Here is a 16199-nt window from a genome sequence, read left to right on the forward strand (position 1 = left end):
CAAGATGTGTGGGGGAATAAAAATTAGCTTCTAACTGACATGTTAAAATTTTCTATTTAAAGCAATATTTTAAGCAAAAATAAATATAATTGTGCTGGTCTTCATGATCATTTCTTCTGTTTTATTGCAGTCAGCAAAACCATTTGAATTCAGCCAAGTATTTATGTCTAGTTTTAATAAAACCCTCGACTAAGCTTACAAAACAGACAAATTAGCCAGAGAAAGGTGTATATTATAAAGAACACAGGAACATAGGATCATGAGAAATGCAGTCAAATCCTGGGAAGCAATATGAATGCCTCAACAACCACTGACCGCCTTTTATGATTGGCTCCACCAATGAATCTGAAATTTAGCTTTCAGTTTCTCATTGTATATTTATAGTAGCATGCTTCAGTAACTTTAGAGTAAAAGGTAACAGTCCTATAAATTACTGATAAAGTACAATAAAGAATATCTGTTGCACATTTAAATCACTTAATTTTTTTAGTTTTTTAAAATATATTTTTCAAAGATTTTATTTATTTGACAGAGAGAGAGAGAGCACAAGCATGGGGAGAGGCAGAGAGAGAAGCAGGCTCCCAGCTGAGCAGGGAGCCTGATGAGGGGCTCAATCCCAGGACCCTGGGATCATGACCTGAGCCGAAGGCAAATGCTTGACTGACTAAGCCACCCAGGCGCCCCTAAATCACTTTAAAGAACTCTGTCATTATCTACATCAAGAGTTATCTACATAGATATATAAAATGAGGACTATATTAGAATTAAACTACCTGGTTTCCATTTTTCTTAAAATGATTTAATGTGCATAGACTGAGTCATGTCTGAATATTCTCTACATGATGGACTCTGCTTCTGAAATGTCATGATATGACATCCTTAAGGTCTGTTGATGATTATATAATATTTATTGCTGTTTAGGGTCAACAATTTCAAATGATACTGTATATTGAAATAAGACACCTATCGAATATTATTATTTTACTTCAAGTCTAACTTTAGTTCCAGAGAAGGCAGTGCTGTCTTAAAGGTTCGGATAAGGTTTTCTTTTTCTCTTACTCCAGGAAGATCACTTAACAACAAATACTTGAGGTTTCTGCAAAAAAAGAAGGAAAAAAAATTTACCACAGTTGGCCTTTACTCTTACAGCATTAAAATTAAACTCCTTTAAAGGCTTTTAGAAAAAATGACACAGAATGCACTTACATCACACTATACTATACTTTCAAAATGACTTTTAGAACAGCAATTTTAAGAATGCGACTTTAAATGAAATTCATGCTAGGAACTAAGCCAAACCTTGGGAAGTTTAGTTGTTCTGAATTACATCAATAATTCTAGCTGAATCTTTCCAAATACTACAGATGTATTATAGCATAGAACTCCTTTGCATGTGAAATATGAAATACGAATCTTAATCTAGAAAGGGAAAAAAATTGGGGAAGTTCTTAAAGGAACTTCATTAAAAGATGAAGTCTCAAAGCCTCAACTAATGTAAGAGACAATCTACTACTTTTGGTTCCAATGTTTAAAGCTTCTCTACTAAAAAGAAATAAAAAAAGTGGAGAATGCCTGGCTGGCTTAGTCAGAAGAGCATGCAACTCTTGATTTTGAGGTCGTGGGTTTGAACCCCACATTGGGTATAGAAATTACTAAAAAAAAATAAAATTGCTTAAACTTCCTGTGATACTGAGGTTACTGTCAGAACATGGGGAAAAAATGCTTTAAAAGATGGAGAGGAAGCATAATAGCAAATGCACTGGCCGCTTACTGGAGCAGGCACCATGCTAGGTGCCTTAATTATTAACAAATAATTATAATTAATAATAAGTTGGTTGTAGTCCTTCTGCCACCTCTCCTGGCCATGGTAGCGTAGCAGCCAAATATAAATATTTATTAAGTAAATACTTTTTAAAAGAGATGTCCCCTAAGAAATGCAATAAAACAATGTATTAAGGTTGATAATTTTAACTGTTTGAAAGTATTACAGATGAAAGTTAAGTCATTTTATGTATTTTTTCCAAATTAAAAAAGGGTGCCACCTCTCAACTGTTTTATTTATTTATTTTTTTTTAAAGGGTTGTCTTTTTTTTTTTAATATTTTATTTATTTATTTGAGAGAGAGAGAATGAGAGATAGAGAGCACGAGAGGGAAGAGGGTCAGAGGGAGAAGCAGACTCCCCGCCGAGCAGGGAGCCCGATGTGGGACTCGATCCCGGGACTCCAGGATCATGACCTGAGCCGAAGGCAGTCGCCCAACCAACTGAGCCACCCAGGCGCCCCTGTTTTATTTATTTTTTGAAAGATTTTATTTATTTGACAGAGAGAGACAGCAAGAGAAGGGACACAAGCAGGGGGAGTGGGAGAGGGAGAAGCAGGCTTCCCACTGGAGCAGGGATCCCAATGTGGGGCTCAATCCCAGGACCCTGGGATCATGACCTAAAGGCAGATGCTTAGACTGAGTGACCCAGGCGCCCCTCAACTGTTTTAAATTCTAATTATTCAGGGCACTGGGCTGGCTCAGTTGATACAGCATGCAACTCTTCATCTCAGAGTTGAGCGTTCGAGCCCCACGCTATGGATAGAGTTTACTTAAAAAAATTCTTTTTAATTTAAATTCTAATTATTCATTTTAACCTAATTATCAAGTTTCCATTTTGACACTGACCACCTACCTTAAGTGATATAAAGCAATGATGCCTCTGTCTGTGATATTCCCACATGAAATTATTTCCATTTCCAATATGCTTTTTTGTAAATTTTCAAGTTTACCAAGTCTCTCCAAACAGTCATCCTCAATATAATGACACTTGCATAGTCTTATTTTTTCAACATGCTGTAGGCCCTCTGGGAGATAAAAGGTACATTTTAAGAACCTGCTTTACCATTAAGATAACCAACTGTCCTAGTTCAGCCAGGACTATTCTGGTTTTAGGATTGAAAATCCTATGTCCTGGGAAACCTCTTAGTCCCTGGAAGACTTGGATGATGAGGTACCCTAATAACCATACAAGGTATTCACTATACAGGTTGTGCTGATGGACAGGACCATTCTGTAATCAGATGCCCAAGTACTAGAGGAAAGAAATGCCCACGCAAGCAGAAAATGTATGGGAATGATCATTCTTACATTATTAAGAGTTTCTCAAATGATGGAAATTTGACAAAGATAGTTTGATAAACAAGGCCTTGAATTTTAAACCAATAAGCACAAAATAAAGGCATGTAGAGACAAGCTTAGTGAAGGGAGAAAGGAGAAGAAGGCGTTTGTAACCTCTATTTAATTTTAAACAATCACACACAGGAATAAAGACTGGATGGTACTGGAAAGGGCAAAAAGGAACACACCTATGACTATAACAGTGAGTCACCTGCAACAAAATGTCATTGCAAATCACCTACATTTCCCATAAGCAAATGACAGGGTAGTTACCCAGGTGATCAAATCCAATTCTCATGATACAAGAGTCGGTGGCATCAATTGCCTGAATCTTATATTTGTCCAGAGGTCCAGTTGGGAGGTGGTTGTAGTCCTTCTGCCACCTCTCCTGGCCATGGTAGCGCACCGTGGCCCCACAGCGCAGCAGCCACTCAGATGCTGCCCTATCAGGTCCCACATCCTTGATGCGTTCATAATCCACTCTGTTGGCAAGAGAACAAAAGCGGTTCGATTTTAGTATATTCACTAGCTGCTTAACTTTAGTCATCAGCATAAATACAGTACTTCAACAACTTTTCCTTTCAAATGACTGAGGAGGGAGAGAAGTATATTAGGAAGATCCAGTAAAAAAAACATACGATGGCTCTTTCTGCTCCCTTGTTTTTGTTTCCAAGTGAACTCAGTCTAGGCCTATTATTTTTATATGAGTTTATCAGGCAGGCATGAGTCTTCATTGATTCATATGTAGCACTGTGCTTGACTCAGTAACCATGTATTGAGTGAATGACTATACTTGGTTATTGTTTTTATTAATGAAAAAATATAAAAGGGAATAATTTTGAATCTATGTTCAAATTAATCTCATTAAGTGATACTTATAATTTCTACATATACCCTTCTCTCTAATTAGTCATGTTAATGCTGTATTAAGCAACAAGATTAGTTTCATTAGTTTCAAAAAATGGTATTTCTAAGTATGCCACCCACTTTTTGAAAAACTTGAGTCACCTTGGTAGTATTCAAAGGCTAACTATATCCCTTAAGCCATAGTATATTCTTTTTTTTTTTTAAGATTTTATTTATTCATGAGAGAGAGAGAGAGAGGCAGAGGGAGAAGCAGGCTCCCAAGGAGCAGGGAGCCCGATGCGGGACTCGATCCCAGGACGCTGGGATCATGACCTGAGCCGAAGGCAGACGCTTAACCAACTGAGCCACCCAGGTGCCCCAAGCCATAGTATATTCTAAAATTACATTTGCTGAGCTTTTCTGGTTACAAAAATAATATATTTTCATTTTAGAAAACTTGAAAAGCATCAAAAGGACAAATAAGAAAAATCATTGAAATCCTACAATGTAGTCAGTTAATATTTTGTAATCTATTTTTCTGGTCTTTATTCAATGTCTGTGTGTATGTTTTATTTGTTTTTAAACAAAATTAGGATCCTATTGCACACACTATACAAAAAAGCATTTGAAATACAATAAATAACTAAATTAGCTACTGGGAACTCATCTAGCTGTAATAATCCCCATGTTTCTTCACTTCAGTTAAAGTAACTTACTTATTAAATACTGCATTCAACCAGCCCCAGAAGTTTCTGCAGTCACATGACCATGGGAGTTTCTTTAAGCCACACAACTGCTGGGAAATTTTTCCAAACAGCATCATTTGATCTAGACACACAAAACAGTATCCATATTAGATCATTAGCTGGCAATCTGAGTCCCATACATCCAGTAACTTACTTTACAATTTCAAAGTCAATGCTCTTGTGCCAATAAAGCTGATAAGTCATTTGCCACTCAAAGTTTTTGAGCAAGTCACTCCTGTCTCTGTTTCTTGGTTTCTTTGCAGCAGAAAAGAGGGGCTGGACTGGATGGTCTCTAAGGTTCCTTCCAGCCTTGATGTTAAGTTTCACTCTTCACCCCTCAATTGGAGTCTGCCCACCGTGTTGCCAGCAGATGTCCATCCAGGCAGTGCACCCACACATTTGCTGAAACCAGCTCTGCTCCCAGTCTACATTTCCAGTAGCAAAACGACAAACTGAAATCACCTGGGAGCAGTGTGTCAACGTTAAGATGCCTGGGTGGCTCAGTTGGTTAAGCGACTGCCTTCGGCTCAGGTCATGATCCTGGAGTCCCAGGATCGAGTCCTGCATCAGGCTCCCTGCTCAGCAGGGAGTCTGCTTCTCCCTCTGACCCTCTCCCCTCTCATGCTCTCTATCTCATTCTCTCTCAAATAAATAAATAAAATCTTAAAAAAAAAAAAAAGATGCTTATAGCCAGGGAGGGAGAGGAGACATGAAAACAGACCTCTCTATGCCAAGGCTGCAAGTACTATCACCAAAACAGTGCAAAGAACTGTGCAAGCCGCAGCTAGGAAAGACTGGGCAAGTAACTTCACCTCGCTGACCCTAGGTTTTCTCACTTGTAAAAGAAGGTGATTTGCTCAGATTTTCAGCTGTAAAAATTTATAACCATGAGTTGAGAAAGTGATTTCTGAACTGAGTCTCAATCTGATTTATTTCAGTTCAACTTTCTCTAGTAGTGTGCTGTGTTGGGGGAAAACAAAGATAAATGAAATGTGGTTTCTGCCTTTGAGCTGCTGAAAACTGAATGCAGGGTGGAGTGAGCTAAAACAAGTTACCAGGTAGTTAAAATAAATGATAGAACCTGAAAGATTCCTCAAAGAGTTAAAATAAGAACGGACCAGGATTTCAACGGGAGAAGGTACGTCAAGTGATTAGCTGAGGCAGAAACGTTTTAAGGCATGTTGTAGTTCAGTTTGGTGAGTACATGGGGATCCTTTAGAAGAGGAGGCAGACAATTTGCACAGTCACATCAGGAAGGGTCTCACATGACCAGCAAGGGAATTTGGACTGTCTGTTGCAGGCAGTTGGGTCACTGAAGTTTAAGCAAGGAGCACTGGCATTGTTAGAGCTATGCTTCAGAATATTACTTGGACAACAGCATCAAGATTGAGGGTCAACAGAACAGAACAGAGAGACAGCTAACAAGGGCTTCAACTACACGTGGCCATGGGAAAGGACCAAGTGGGGGAAGAATGGGAATGACATTACAGGGTGGATTCCACATGGCTCAGTGAGATGCTGAGACAAGGGCCAGAATAGTTGAAGAGGACACTAAGTTTTGGTCCCAGGTCACTGGTTGGATGGTGATGCCACATGTCAATGTCAGGAGGACAGGTTGTAGGTTTCCCTCACCTCCATCCCCAGGTTTTCATATTCTAAATATGAAGTGTTAGCAGAACTTCTAAGTGGAGATAACCAACAAATCATTAGAATCAGAGTTACAAAATGGGAGAACTGGAATGAATTTAGACTACCTAGACCATCTACAGATGAGGAAACTGAAGCCCTGATATTAAGAAACTTGCTGACACCCTAAATCCCTTCTGGAACAAGGTGGGGTATTAATAAATGCATACATTTAAAAGGACTCGCTCATGGCTAATTGGTGGCAGCACTGAAACGTGAACCTAGTTCTCGCTCCTTCCAGTCCAGGGCTTTTTCCTCAGTCCTGGATGGTACTAGAACTGGGGAAAAAGAAGACTAGAAAGAGGCCTTAGAGCCAAGAAGTGACTGAAGATGTTGAGATTCTAGAACAGTGAGAGATGAGATCTGAGGACAGAACCTGGGATCATCTCCCCTCTTCATCTAAGATTTTATTTATTTGATGAGAGAGAGAGAGAGAGAGAGAGAGAGAGAGAGAGAGAGAGAGAACACAAGCAGGGGGAGCGGCAGGCAGAGGGAGAAGCAGGCACCCCGCTGAGCAGGGAGCCCGATGCGGGGCTCGATCCCAGGATTCTGGGATCATAACCTGAGCGGGAGGCAATCGCTTAACCAACTGAGCCACCCAGGCGCTCCTCTTCATCTCTCTTCTACTATCATCTGCCTTCATTCCTGCAACCTACCCCCTGCTATCACTCTCTTGTTTTCAGCCCTTCCTCGCTTTTTGTTAAAGCTCTCTCCACCTGTGCCCACCTTTGGTAACTCGACTGGCTGCCAATCTCATTTATCTGGGCTTTCCAGCTTCAACTCAGGCTGTCCTATTTACTGTCCCTCCCCGCCCCACATCCCCATCCTGTCTGTGGAAATCTTACCCAACCTCGAGACCTCATTCAAATGCCATCTCCATCCATCCATTCGTTCATTCACTCAATAAGTATTAATTGAATGTCTGCTATACCTAGTGCCAGAGATACAATCGTAAGATTACAAAAACAACAGAGACACAGAGAGAAAGACAAGGTTCCTTGTCCTCACAGAATGTATAGTCTAATGAAGACAGACAACATAAAAATAAGTAAGTAATATGCAATATATCTTAATAGAGGTATGAACAAGTTCTGTGAGAGCCGAGAGGAGTGAAGAGAAGGCTTCACACTAGAGGTGTCTTTTGAGATGGGTCTTAAAGGATAATTAAGGGTTTTGAGTTAGGCAGAAAAAAAGAAAAGTATGCAGAGCAAAAAGGACAGCAAGGATCACATCTTAGTCATTGCTATTTTTCTTAGCACCTAGCACATTCCCATCCCCCTAATGCAAGAGTTTATTTGCTAATTAGTAATCTTCAATGGTTAGTATATTTCCATAGAGAAAGGTAAAACCAGAGAGACTGTTATTAAGCAGGTAAATTAGAGTGGTCTGTGAAAATTGAGTACTTTCACTTGATTCATTTTGGTTCACCTTATAATTCAGCTTAAAGGAAAGATTAAATTTACACCCACTATGACCTCTAAAAATATTAGATGTTATATTTAAAATAATTTAAACATGACTATAAAAATTTTACTTGGCAATAAAGATAAAAAAATTGGTAGGTTTTTACATTTTCAACTGTGCCTGTGCTAATTGATTTTAGAAATTGCAGATGAATTCAAGCAGCTACCTCAGGGAGTTTTCTATAAGGAAAGAGGAGACCTCTAGCGGTGAGTTGGTGAATTTAGCTCTAATGATTGAAAAAAAAAAGTTAACAGCAAGTCAAAGAAAACAGCCACTACTAAATTATTGCTGCAATAAATAATTCAGAAACTAAAACCACTTTAAAAAGTTCCTTCTTACTATCAGAATCTGGCTTAGAGCACATGATTCTAAAAATTGCAATTATGCTTCTAACTTCGAGAAGGCCAGATCTCTAATGTTTTAATTCAAAGTAAGATATACACAAAATGTTTCTGAGTAGGTTTGGTTGAGAGTTCCCCTGTTTGCATAAAAACAGTAAGTTTTTTTTTTTTTTAAGTGGAAGTTCTGTTTTTACTTAGCTGGGCTATTCAAACTAAGTGGTTCAAAAGACTGAACTAAGGAACTAGTTCTTGAGGGTAAATAAAATTTGTAGGGATGGGGTGGTATTGGAATTGGGGAGATCTCCCCCCAACCTACAGCCCCACCTCACTGCAAATCAGTGACGCCAATTCTTATTTCTGAGGTGTATAAAGTCTAACGAAATGGAACTCAAGAATTCATTAGGAATTGGAAGCAAAGTTCCCCAAAGCCATTCCTAGGCCAACATCACATGGGGCTCATTGAAGTAACACCTTATAGGTTCTGACACAGATGATAGATGAACACAAATTCTCAACTGAGGATGGTGTCATGAATATAGATGTCATACCAAAGACATTATGGGGTGTATGAATCAATGTAAGGTGGGCTCTTGATTTGAAATTACTTAATTGAAACTAATGTACAAACCTAGGGGAGAGGATAAGAAAAAAATTTTATGCAAAGAGCAGGTGAACTGTGAGTTCTTTCACCTTGCTAAACTAAGGAGCATGTACTCAAAATCACATGGTAAATAAGTCACTACTTTGGGTTCAAGTGGCCCATGAAAGTCTGACCACAGACCATAGAAATGTATAATTCTGTATTTAACCTAGTAACAAATCGACTACATCCTGTGCAAACTAAAAAACCATCCCCACTACATACCTACCAGCATGGCTAAAATAAAAAATAGTGACAACACCAATTGCTGGTGATGAGGAGACACCAGATCACTCAAACACTGCTGGTGGTAATGTATAAAGGTACAGCCACTTTGGAAAACAGTTTGGCAATTTTTTACAAAACTAAACATGTGCTTATCGTATGTATGACCCAGCAACTGGACTCGTAGGCATTTATCCCACAGAAACAAAAACAGGTTCACACAACAAGCAGTACACTGATGTTCACAGCAGCTTTATTCCAAATAGCTAAAAACTAGAACTGAGATGTCCTTCAGTGGGTGAATGGTTAAACCTATTGTGGTACATCCATACCATGAACTACTACTCAGCCATAAGGAATAAACCTTTGATACATACAACAATTTGGATGGATTTCAAGGGATTATGCCGAGTGAAAAAAAGCTAATTCCAAAAAATTACATACTTTATAATTCTGTTTATAGAACATTCTTGAAATGACAAAACTTTAGAAAAGGAGAACAGATTGGGGAAGGGGTGCCCTGCAGGAATGAAGTATAGTTAAAAGGGCCCTGGGAGGAATCCCTGGTGGTGATGGAAGGGTGTTGTAGCTTGACTGTGGTGGTGACACAACAATCTACACATGTGATAAAAACTACATAGAACTGGGAACTGGGGTGCCTGGGTGGCTCAGTCGGTTAAGTGTCTGCCTTCGGCTCAGGTCATGATCCCAGGGTCCTGGGATCGAGCCCCCCCCCCCCCCGCCCGCCCCCGGGGCTTCCTGCTCAGTGGGGAGCCTGCTTCTCCCTCTCCCTCTGCCATTCCCCCTGCTTGTGCTGCAAATAAAAAAAATAAAATCTTAAAAAAAACCTACATAGAACCAAATACACACACACATGTAAAAATGAGGAAATCTGAATAAGATCAACAGAATGTATCAATGTCAATTTCCTGGTTATGATACTGTACTATATTTTTGCAAGATGTTAGCATTGGGGAAGAATGGGTAAAGGGTACACAGGATCTCCACTGTTCCTTAAAGCTGTATGAGACTCTACAATTATCTCAAAACAAAAAGTTTAACAAATAACCATCTTATTTTTTTCATTTGTGAAGGAAAAAGTAACATTCTACATTGTTTTCACAAATAGTCAACTGTCCAAGAAGTACAATCATGTATACATAATAAAAGCAGTAATTTATCCAGTCAGTTGATAGTTGAGCAACCATCCCCCCAGATGTTGAAATCTGCATATAAGTTCTGACCCCTCAAATTTAACTGCCTGTTTGATTAGATAACACAGTTAACACGTATTTTGCATGTTATATGTATTATATACTGCATTCTTTTTTTTTAAAGATTTCATTTTTTTGAGAGAGAGAGAGAGAGAGAGAGAGAGAGAGAGAGAGAGAGAGAGAGAGAGAGAGAGAGAACATTAGCATGAGCCAGAGGAAGAGGCAGAGGGAGAGAGAAAGGGAGAAGCAAAGTCTTCCCAGAGCAAGGAGCCCGATGTGGGTCTCATCCCAGGACCCTGGGATCATGACCTGAGCTGAAGGCAGATGCTTAACCACCTAAGCCACTCAGGCGCCCCATATACTGTATTCTTATAACAAAGTAAACTAGAGAAAAGAAAATGTTAAGAAAATCCTAAGAAAATACACTTACAGTACTGTACTGTATTTATTGAAAAATATCCGCCTCTAAGTGGACCAGAGTAGTTCAAACCTTTGCTCTTCAAGGGTCAACTGTACTTCACTGTGCTAAACACCCACGAGCCTTATCTCGTGTACTCCACACAACAGCCTTATGAGAGGGACACGGCTCTCACTCCTAGTTCACAGAGGAGAATCTGAGGCGAAGAGACGAAATGACTTCCCCAAGCCACCAGACTAATGGCTGGAACCAAGTTCAAAGTCCTCCCAGCAATAAAGTTTTTAACATTCTGCTTTTGTTCTGTTCAGCTGTTCTGACCCTAAAAATTAAGAACTGCCATCAGGCACAGAGTACAGGTGTGGGACTGCCACGGCTAACAGTGAATCACGTAACTTTTTAGGGATTACACAGCCCACCTCCCTCACCTTACAGATAAGGAAACGGGGTGAAGTCACCCGTACTGGTGAGTCGCTGTACCCAGCCCCGCACAGCATATTTAAAACCGTATCTCGACCCAGTATTTACGATAAGGTAGCAGACTGCTAAATGATGGCAGAGACCGAGCCGTCTGGTTCTTCCAGGCGCTCCGTATCTACAGCACCGAGAAAGGACACCGCCAGGAGCCCCACAAAAACAAGTCCAGAAGACCGCAGGCTGCCAGGCGTTGCCATGACAAAGAGCCTCCGTCTGGAGCTAGGGCTAGGGCTGGCCAGGCAGCGCCCCTCAGTGGGCACTCGGCCTGGAGGCGGGGGGCGAGAAGGAGCCCGCCCGTGGCCAGCAACCGGCCTCCAACTGGCCGGGGCCGTGCCGAGCGGGAGGCAGGCAGGCCGCTGGGCCCGCCCAAAGGAGACTTTTCACCCCCAGTCACGCCCCGACTTTCTCCCAAAGCCCAGACGACGCTGGGCGGTGAAGACTCTTCAGGCCAGCTTTTCAGTCAGCCCAGCAGCAGGAGAAGGAAACGGGCAGAGCGTAACCACCACCCTAACCCCGCCTCGCTCAAGGCCTAGCTCCTCTACTCACAGCACCCGAGGGAGAGAGGGAGGGAGCGAGCGTGCCCCGCGTCTACGGCGCCGCCGGCCTGCCCTTCGCCCTCCGCCGCGCGCGTCCATTGGCCACTGGCGCCACTCCCACGTGGGGCGTCGGCGCGCGCTTCATTGGCCCCTGAGTGGGAGGCGGGGCTAGATGGCGCCGAGAGCCGCGCAGCGTCGGGCTCGAGTGGCCAGTTCTGGGGGCTGAGGGAGGGCAGGGGAGGGGCGCAGGCGATGGTGCCGGCGCTTCGTTACCTGAGCGGTGCCTGCAGGCGGGCCCGCGGGGGTTTCCCCGGGGGCTTCTCTGCGGCGTGCCGGCCGGCGCAGGGGAGGCCCTGGCAGCTGTGCCAGGGTGGCCGTAGAGCCAGCACCCGGTGAGTAGCCGCTGGCCCGCTCTCGTCGCCTGTGCTACTACTGCTTCTCTCCGAGGTGCCTCTTGCTGGACCTCTGCCCCTGCTCTACTTCCCTGTCCCGGGCGTGAGAGAAGGTCAGGATCCTGTGGAGCCTGGGCTCCAACCTCGGATCCCAGGAGTTACCTTGTAGGATTCATTCGTTGTGTTTGTGTGCGGGATGAAAAGAGTAAGGCAGTGTTGAGTAGACAGGTCTAGAGCAGTTTTGGGTTTGAATACCACCCCTCCACTTCCTATTCAGTTCTTAGGTGGGTCACTTAAGCTCCTTGACGGCTCAACTGTGAGTAGGATCCTAGTCTCTCCCGTACGTGGTCGTTTTAAGGCTTAAAAGGACCTACCACACTAAGCAATCAAATATACTGTTTATTTGCTGGCATCCCTGGTGTTGCTTGGAAGACCTGAAACCGTTCTTAAATCAGTCAGTTCCTGGCAAGCATTGCATGGAGTAGCCCCTGTGAGAAGCAGCGCAGTTGCTAATCAAAGCCTGCACAAGTAAGTGTCCTGTGATTTGAAGTTCGGAGGTCACATTAGAAACTACCGTCTTTCTCTGCTCTGTGTAGAGGGAGTGGCTTATGCTAAGGCTTTAAAGCTGGAAAGCTCTTGGCTATCTCAAGAACTAGAAGGTGGACAAGATGAGTGTGACTGTTAGTGGAACAGAGATGGTGTGGAGTGATACTGGAGAGAGGCTACATCACAGCAGGGATTTTATTTTCTTTTAACCACATTAGATTTTATTCTAAGAGCATTGGGAGGCTTTTAAAGGGTTTTTAAGAAGAGGGAGTGATTAAGTGTTGAGGTTTCAAAAGTTGACTGGCTGCTGTGTGTTAGTGGTTTGGAGGGGTTTAGAGTGGGACAAGATTTGTGAGTCATAGTGGGGGTATGTAGACAATTATTTGGGGATTGCTTTTCTTAAGAGAAGAAAAGTAGGGCTAGTGAAGGTTTTGTTTATACTTTTTATTTTGAAATAATTATAGGTCCACAGGAAGTTGGAAAAAAAAAAACCTAAACCAGATTTTATGTATCCTTCAGCCAATTTACCCCAGTGATAGCATCTTACCTAACTATAGTACAATATCAAAACTAGGAAATTGACATTGTCACAATCCACAGACCTTGTTCAGATTTCATGCACTCGTTTGTGTGTGTTTCTGTGCAATTTAATCGTGTTAATTTGTGTAACTGCCACCACAAAATATAGAAATGTTTCATTACCAGAAAGACATCTCTTGTGTTACAATCCCTTTATATTCACATCCCATCTTTCCACCCTTCCTAGCCCTTGGCAACCACTAATCCATTCTCTAGCTCTAAAATTTTGTCATTTTGAGAATGTTCTATAAGTGGAGTCACACAATATATAACCTTTTAGATTGGCTTTTTTCACATAGCATGATGTCTTTTTTTTTTTTTTAAAGATTTTATTTATTTGACAGAGAGAGACACAGCGAGAGAGGGAACACAAGCAGGGGGAGTGGGAGAGGGAGAAGCAGGCTTCCTGCGGAGTAGGGAGCCCGATGCAGGATTAGATTCCAGGACCCTGGGATCATGACCTGAGCGGAAGGCAGATGCTTAACGACTGAGCCACCCAGGCGCCCCAGCATAATGTCTTTGAGATTCATCCATGGTGTTGCCTATAATGAGAGTGGGTTCCTTTTAATTGTTGAGTAGCATTTCATGGTATGGATGTAATACAGTTTGACCATTCACCAGTTGAAGGATATCTGGACCGTTTATAATTTTGGGCTATTATGAACAAAGCTGCTGTGAACGTGTGAACATTTATGTACAGGTTTTTGTATGAACATAGGTTTTTATTTTTCTGAGATAAATGCCCAAGAGTGTAGTTGCTAAGACATATTTAGTTAGTACATGCTTAACTTTTTTTCATTGTAAACATGGTTTATATTTTATTTTATTTATTTTTACAGATTTTATTTATTTGAGAGAGAGAGAGTGCATGCACAAGCAGGGGAAGGGACAAAGGGAGAAGCAGACTCTCTGCTGAGCAGGGAGCCCGATGTGGGGCTCGATCCCAGGACCCCAGGATCATGACCTGAGCTGAAGGCAGGTGCCTAACCAACTGAGCCACCCAGGCACCCCTGTAGGCGTGTTTTTTAATGTAGGGCCATACAAGGAATATCCATTGAGAAATATGGGTATTGATTTATAAAAGAAAAGTACACCAGAGCTTCCCAAGAGAGTATAAAACATGAAGTCATGCACCTGGGATCCAGGTTCTGAATATTAGAATTTCCCTTACAGAAAGACTTGAGATGAGTGGAGTCCATATTTGGGACTCAAAAAGAGACCATTATATCTTTTAACATCTTCAACAATCCAAAGAATGGCCTGAGGAAGAGTGGGAGACCAATGATGTGACCCGAATTGGGTAAGATATAAGCCCAAAGATCTGTTTTTCCTATGTACGAGCGAGAATAGAACAAAGGAAGTTGTGCTACCATCAAGGCCTATAGCAACTATCTGACTGGAGTGGAGCGTGTTACATAGTGGCAAAGATTTATGTTTAGTTTTTTAAGAAACTGCTATACTCTTTTTCCAGGGTGGCTGTACTGTTTTACACACACCAGCAGTGTGTGAGTGATCCAGCTCCTCATTCTCACCAGCATTTGGTGTTACCATTTTTTAAAAATTTTAGCCATTCTAATAGGGGTGTAGAGATATCTCCTTGTAGTTTTAATTTGCATTTCCCTAATGACTAATGGTAGTGAACATCTTTTGATGTGCTTATTTGCCATCTATATATCTTCCCTCTTTGATGAAATGTTTTGTTTGTATCTTTTGCCCATTTTCTAAATGGTTTATATGAGAGTTCTTTATATATTCTAGATATGAGTCCTTTGTCAGATATGTGGTTTGCAAGTATTTTCTCCCAGTCTGTTAGCTGTCTTCTTATCCTCTTAACAAGGTCTTTTGCAGAACAAAATTTTTAATTTTGATGAAGTCCAATTTATCGATTTTTTTTATATGGATCATGCTTTTGGTGTCTTCTACTTCACTTAACTCTAGATCCCAAAGATTTTCTCCTTTGTTTTCTTCCAAAAGTTTTATGGTGAATATTTGATGATATAAAATGTTTATTGTAGATTTTTTGAAAATTAGAATACTGGGGGTGCCTGGCTGGCTCACTTGGTAGAACATGTGACTCTTACTCTCAGGGTCGTGAGTTCAAGATCCACTTTGAGCATGGAGCCAGTTAAAATTAAAAAACAAGAACAATAAAAAACTAAAAAAATAATTTAAAAAATTAGAATACTGGTATTGTGGGGATGTTTTAAAGAGGCCTTTTAGAAATAACATATTAAAATATTTACAGGTAATGTTTAGGATTTGCATCAAAATAATTTAATTCAGGAAGAGATGAAATAGGTGGGGTGTAGAAAAAGCAAGATTGGCCGTGTTCCTCTAAGACTAGATTTTTTCGCCATGAGGTAGGTGCTAAAGGTAGACTTTTCTGCTTCTCATTGCTAAATTAGATAGACTATACATGCCCTTCCTAATTTATTCTTTTAAAGATTTTATTAGAGAGACAGCCTGCATGCACAAGCAGGGGGAGGAACAGAGGGGAAAGGATCAAGATTCCTCAAGCAGGCTACCTACTGAGCACGGGGCTCAATCCCAGGACCCTGAGATAACGACCTGAGCCGAAACCGAGTCGGATGCTTAACAGACTGAGCCACCCAGGTGCCCCTGCCCTTGAATTTCAAATGAATAGATGGTAGAGAAGAGTGTGATGCCTAACAGAGTATTCACAGATGCAGCCAGCCCCAACAGAGGGCTGTGGAGATTTAGAGATGGAGAGCAGTTTAGGTAACTAGTTACCCTGCCTGCTGGGTGTAGCTGTTTATACTACTGACCCAGCAGTGCCTCTAATTCTTAAAGGCTTTTTCTGTTAAGAAGCCAATAACATAAAGCCCAATAAATATTTGGTTTTCATGATTACAAATTAATAGTTTAACTGTTCACCGATGATGAAAATTATGCACACGGAGTTTTATGAGAT

At 41.4% G+C, this 16199-nt stretch overlaps 2 protein-coding genes across 9 annotated transcripts in view; one reads left to right on the forward strand and one right to left on the reverse strand.

The window, feature by feature from the left end:
- Positions 1–33: 33 nt before the first annotated feature.
- DMAC2L (distal membrane arm assembly complex 2 like) lies at positions 34–11864 on the reverse strand. 7 transcript variants are annotated; one of them, XM_027570001.2, is made up of 6 exons: positions 11266–11754; positions 10753–11059; positions 4723–4834; positions 3434–3642; positions 2676–2847; positions 34–1096 (listed from the first exon to the last, which is right to left on the reverse strand). In XM_027570001.2, exons 3-6 carry the CDS (start codon positions 4827–4829, stop codon positions 982–984), a joined length of 603 nt encoding a protein of 200 aa, XP_027425802.1. In that variant the 5' UTR covers positions 4830–4834; positions 10753–11059; positions 11266–11754; the 3' UTR covers positions 34–981. The 7 variants fall into 7 exon arrangements, with proteins under 7 accessions (XP_027425802.1, XP_027425800.1, XP_027425805.1 ...); XM_027569999.1 differs by lacking the exons at positions 10753–11059; positions 11266–11754 and adding an exon at positions 11761–11855; XM_027570004.2 differs by lacking the exon at positions 10753–11059.
- Positions 11865–11944: 80 nt separating this feature from the next.
- L2HGDH (L-2-hydroxyglutarate dehydrogenase) overlaps positions 11945–16199 on the forward strand; it is a 43704-nt gene continuing 39449 nt past the window's right edge. The window contains exons 1-2 of one of the 2 annotated variants that reach the window (XM_027569990.1): positions 11945–12142; positions 12575–12670. In XM_027569990.1, the coding sequence (XP_027425791.1) occupies positions 12003–12142; positions 12575–12670 (236 nt within the window). In that variant the 5' untranslated portion in view covers positions 11945–12002. The remainder of the gene's footprint in view (positions 12143–12574; positions 12671–16199) is intronic. The other variant, XM_027569992.1, reaches the window with a different exon arrangement.

Source organism: Zalophus californianus, chromosome 6 (assembly GCF_009762305.2).
Source record: "Zalophus californianus isolate mZalCal1 chromosome 6, mZalCal1.pri.v2, whole genome shotgun sequence".
In the NCBI taxonomy this organism is placed as follows: domain Eukaryota; kingdom Metazoa; phylum Chordata; class Mammalia; order Carnivora; family Otariidae; genus Zalophus; species Zalophus californianus.

Coding starts and splice junctions, on each gene's coding strand:
- DMAC2L (XM_027569999.1), bottom strand. CDS start 4,829: ATGATGCTGTTTGGAAAAATTTCCCAGCAGTTGTGTGGCTTAAAGAAA. Junction 3,643..4,722: donor TTGAATGCAGTATTTAATAA/GTAAGTTACTTT, acceptor TCTTGCCAACAG/AGTGGATTATGAACGCATCA. Junction 2,848..3,433: donor AATTGGATTTGATCACCTGG/GTAACTACCCTG, acceptor TTTATCTCCCAG/AGGGCCTACAGCATGTTGAA.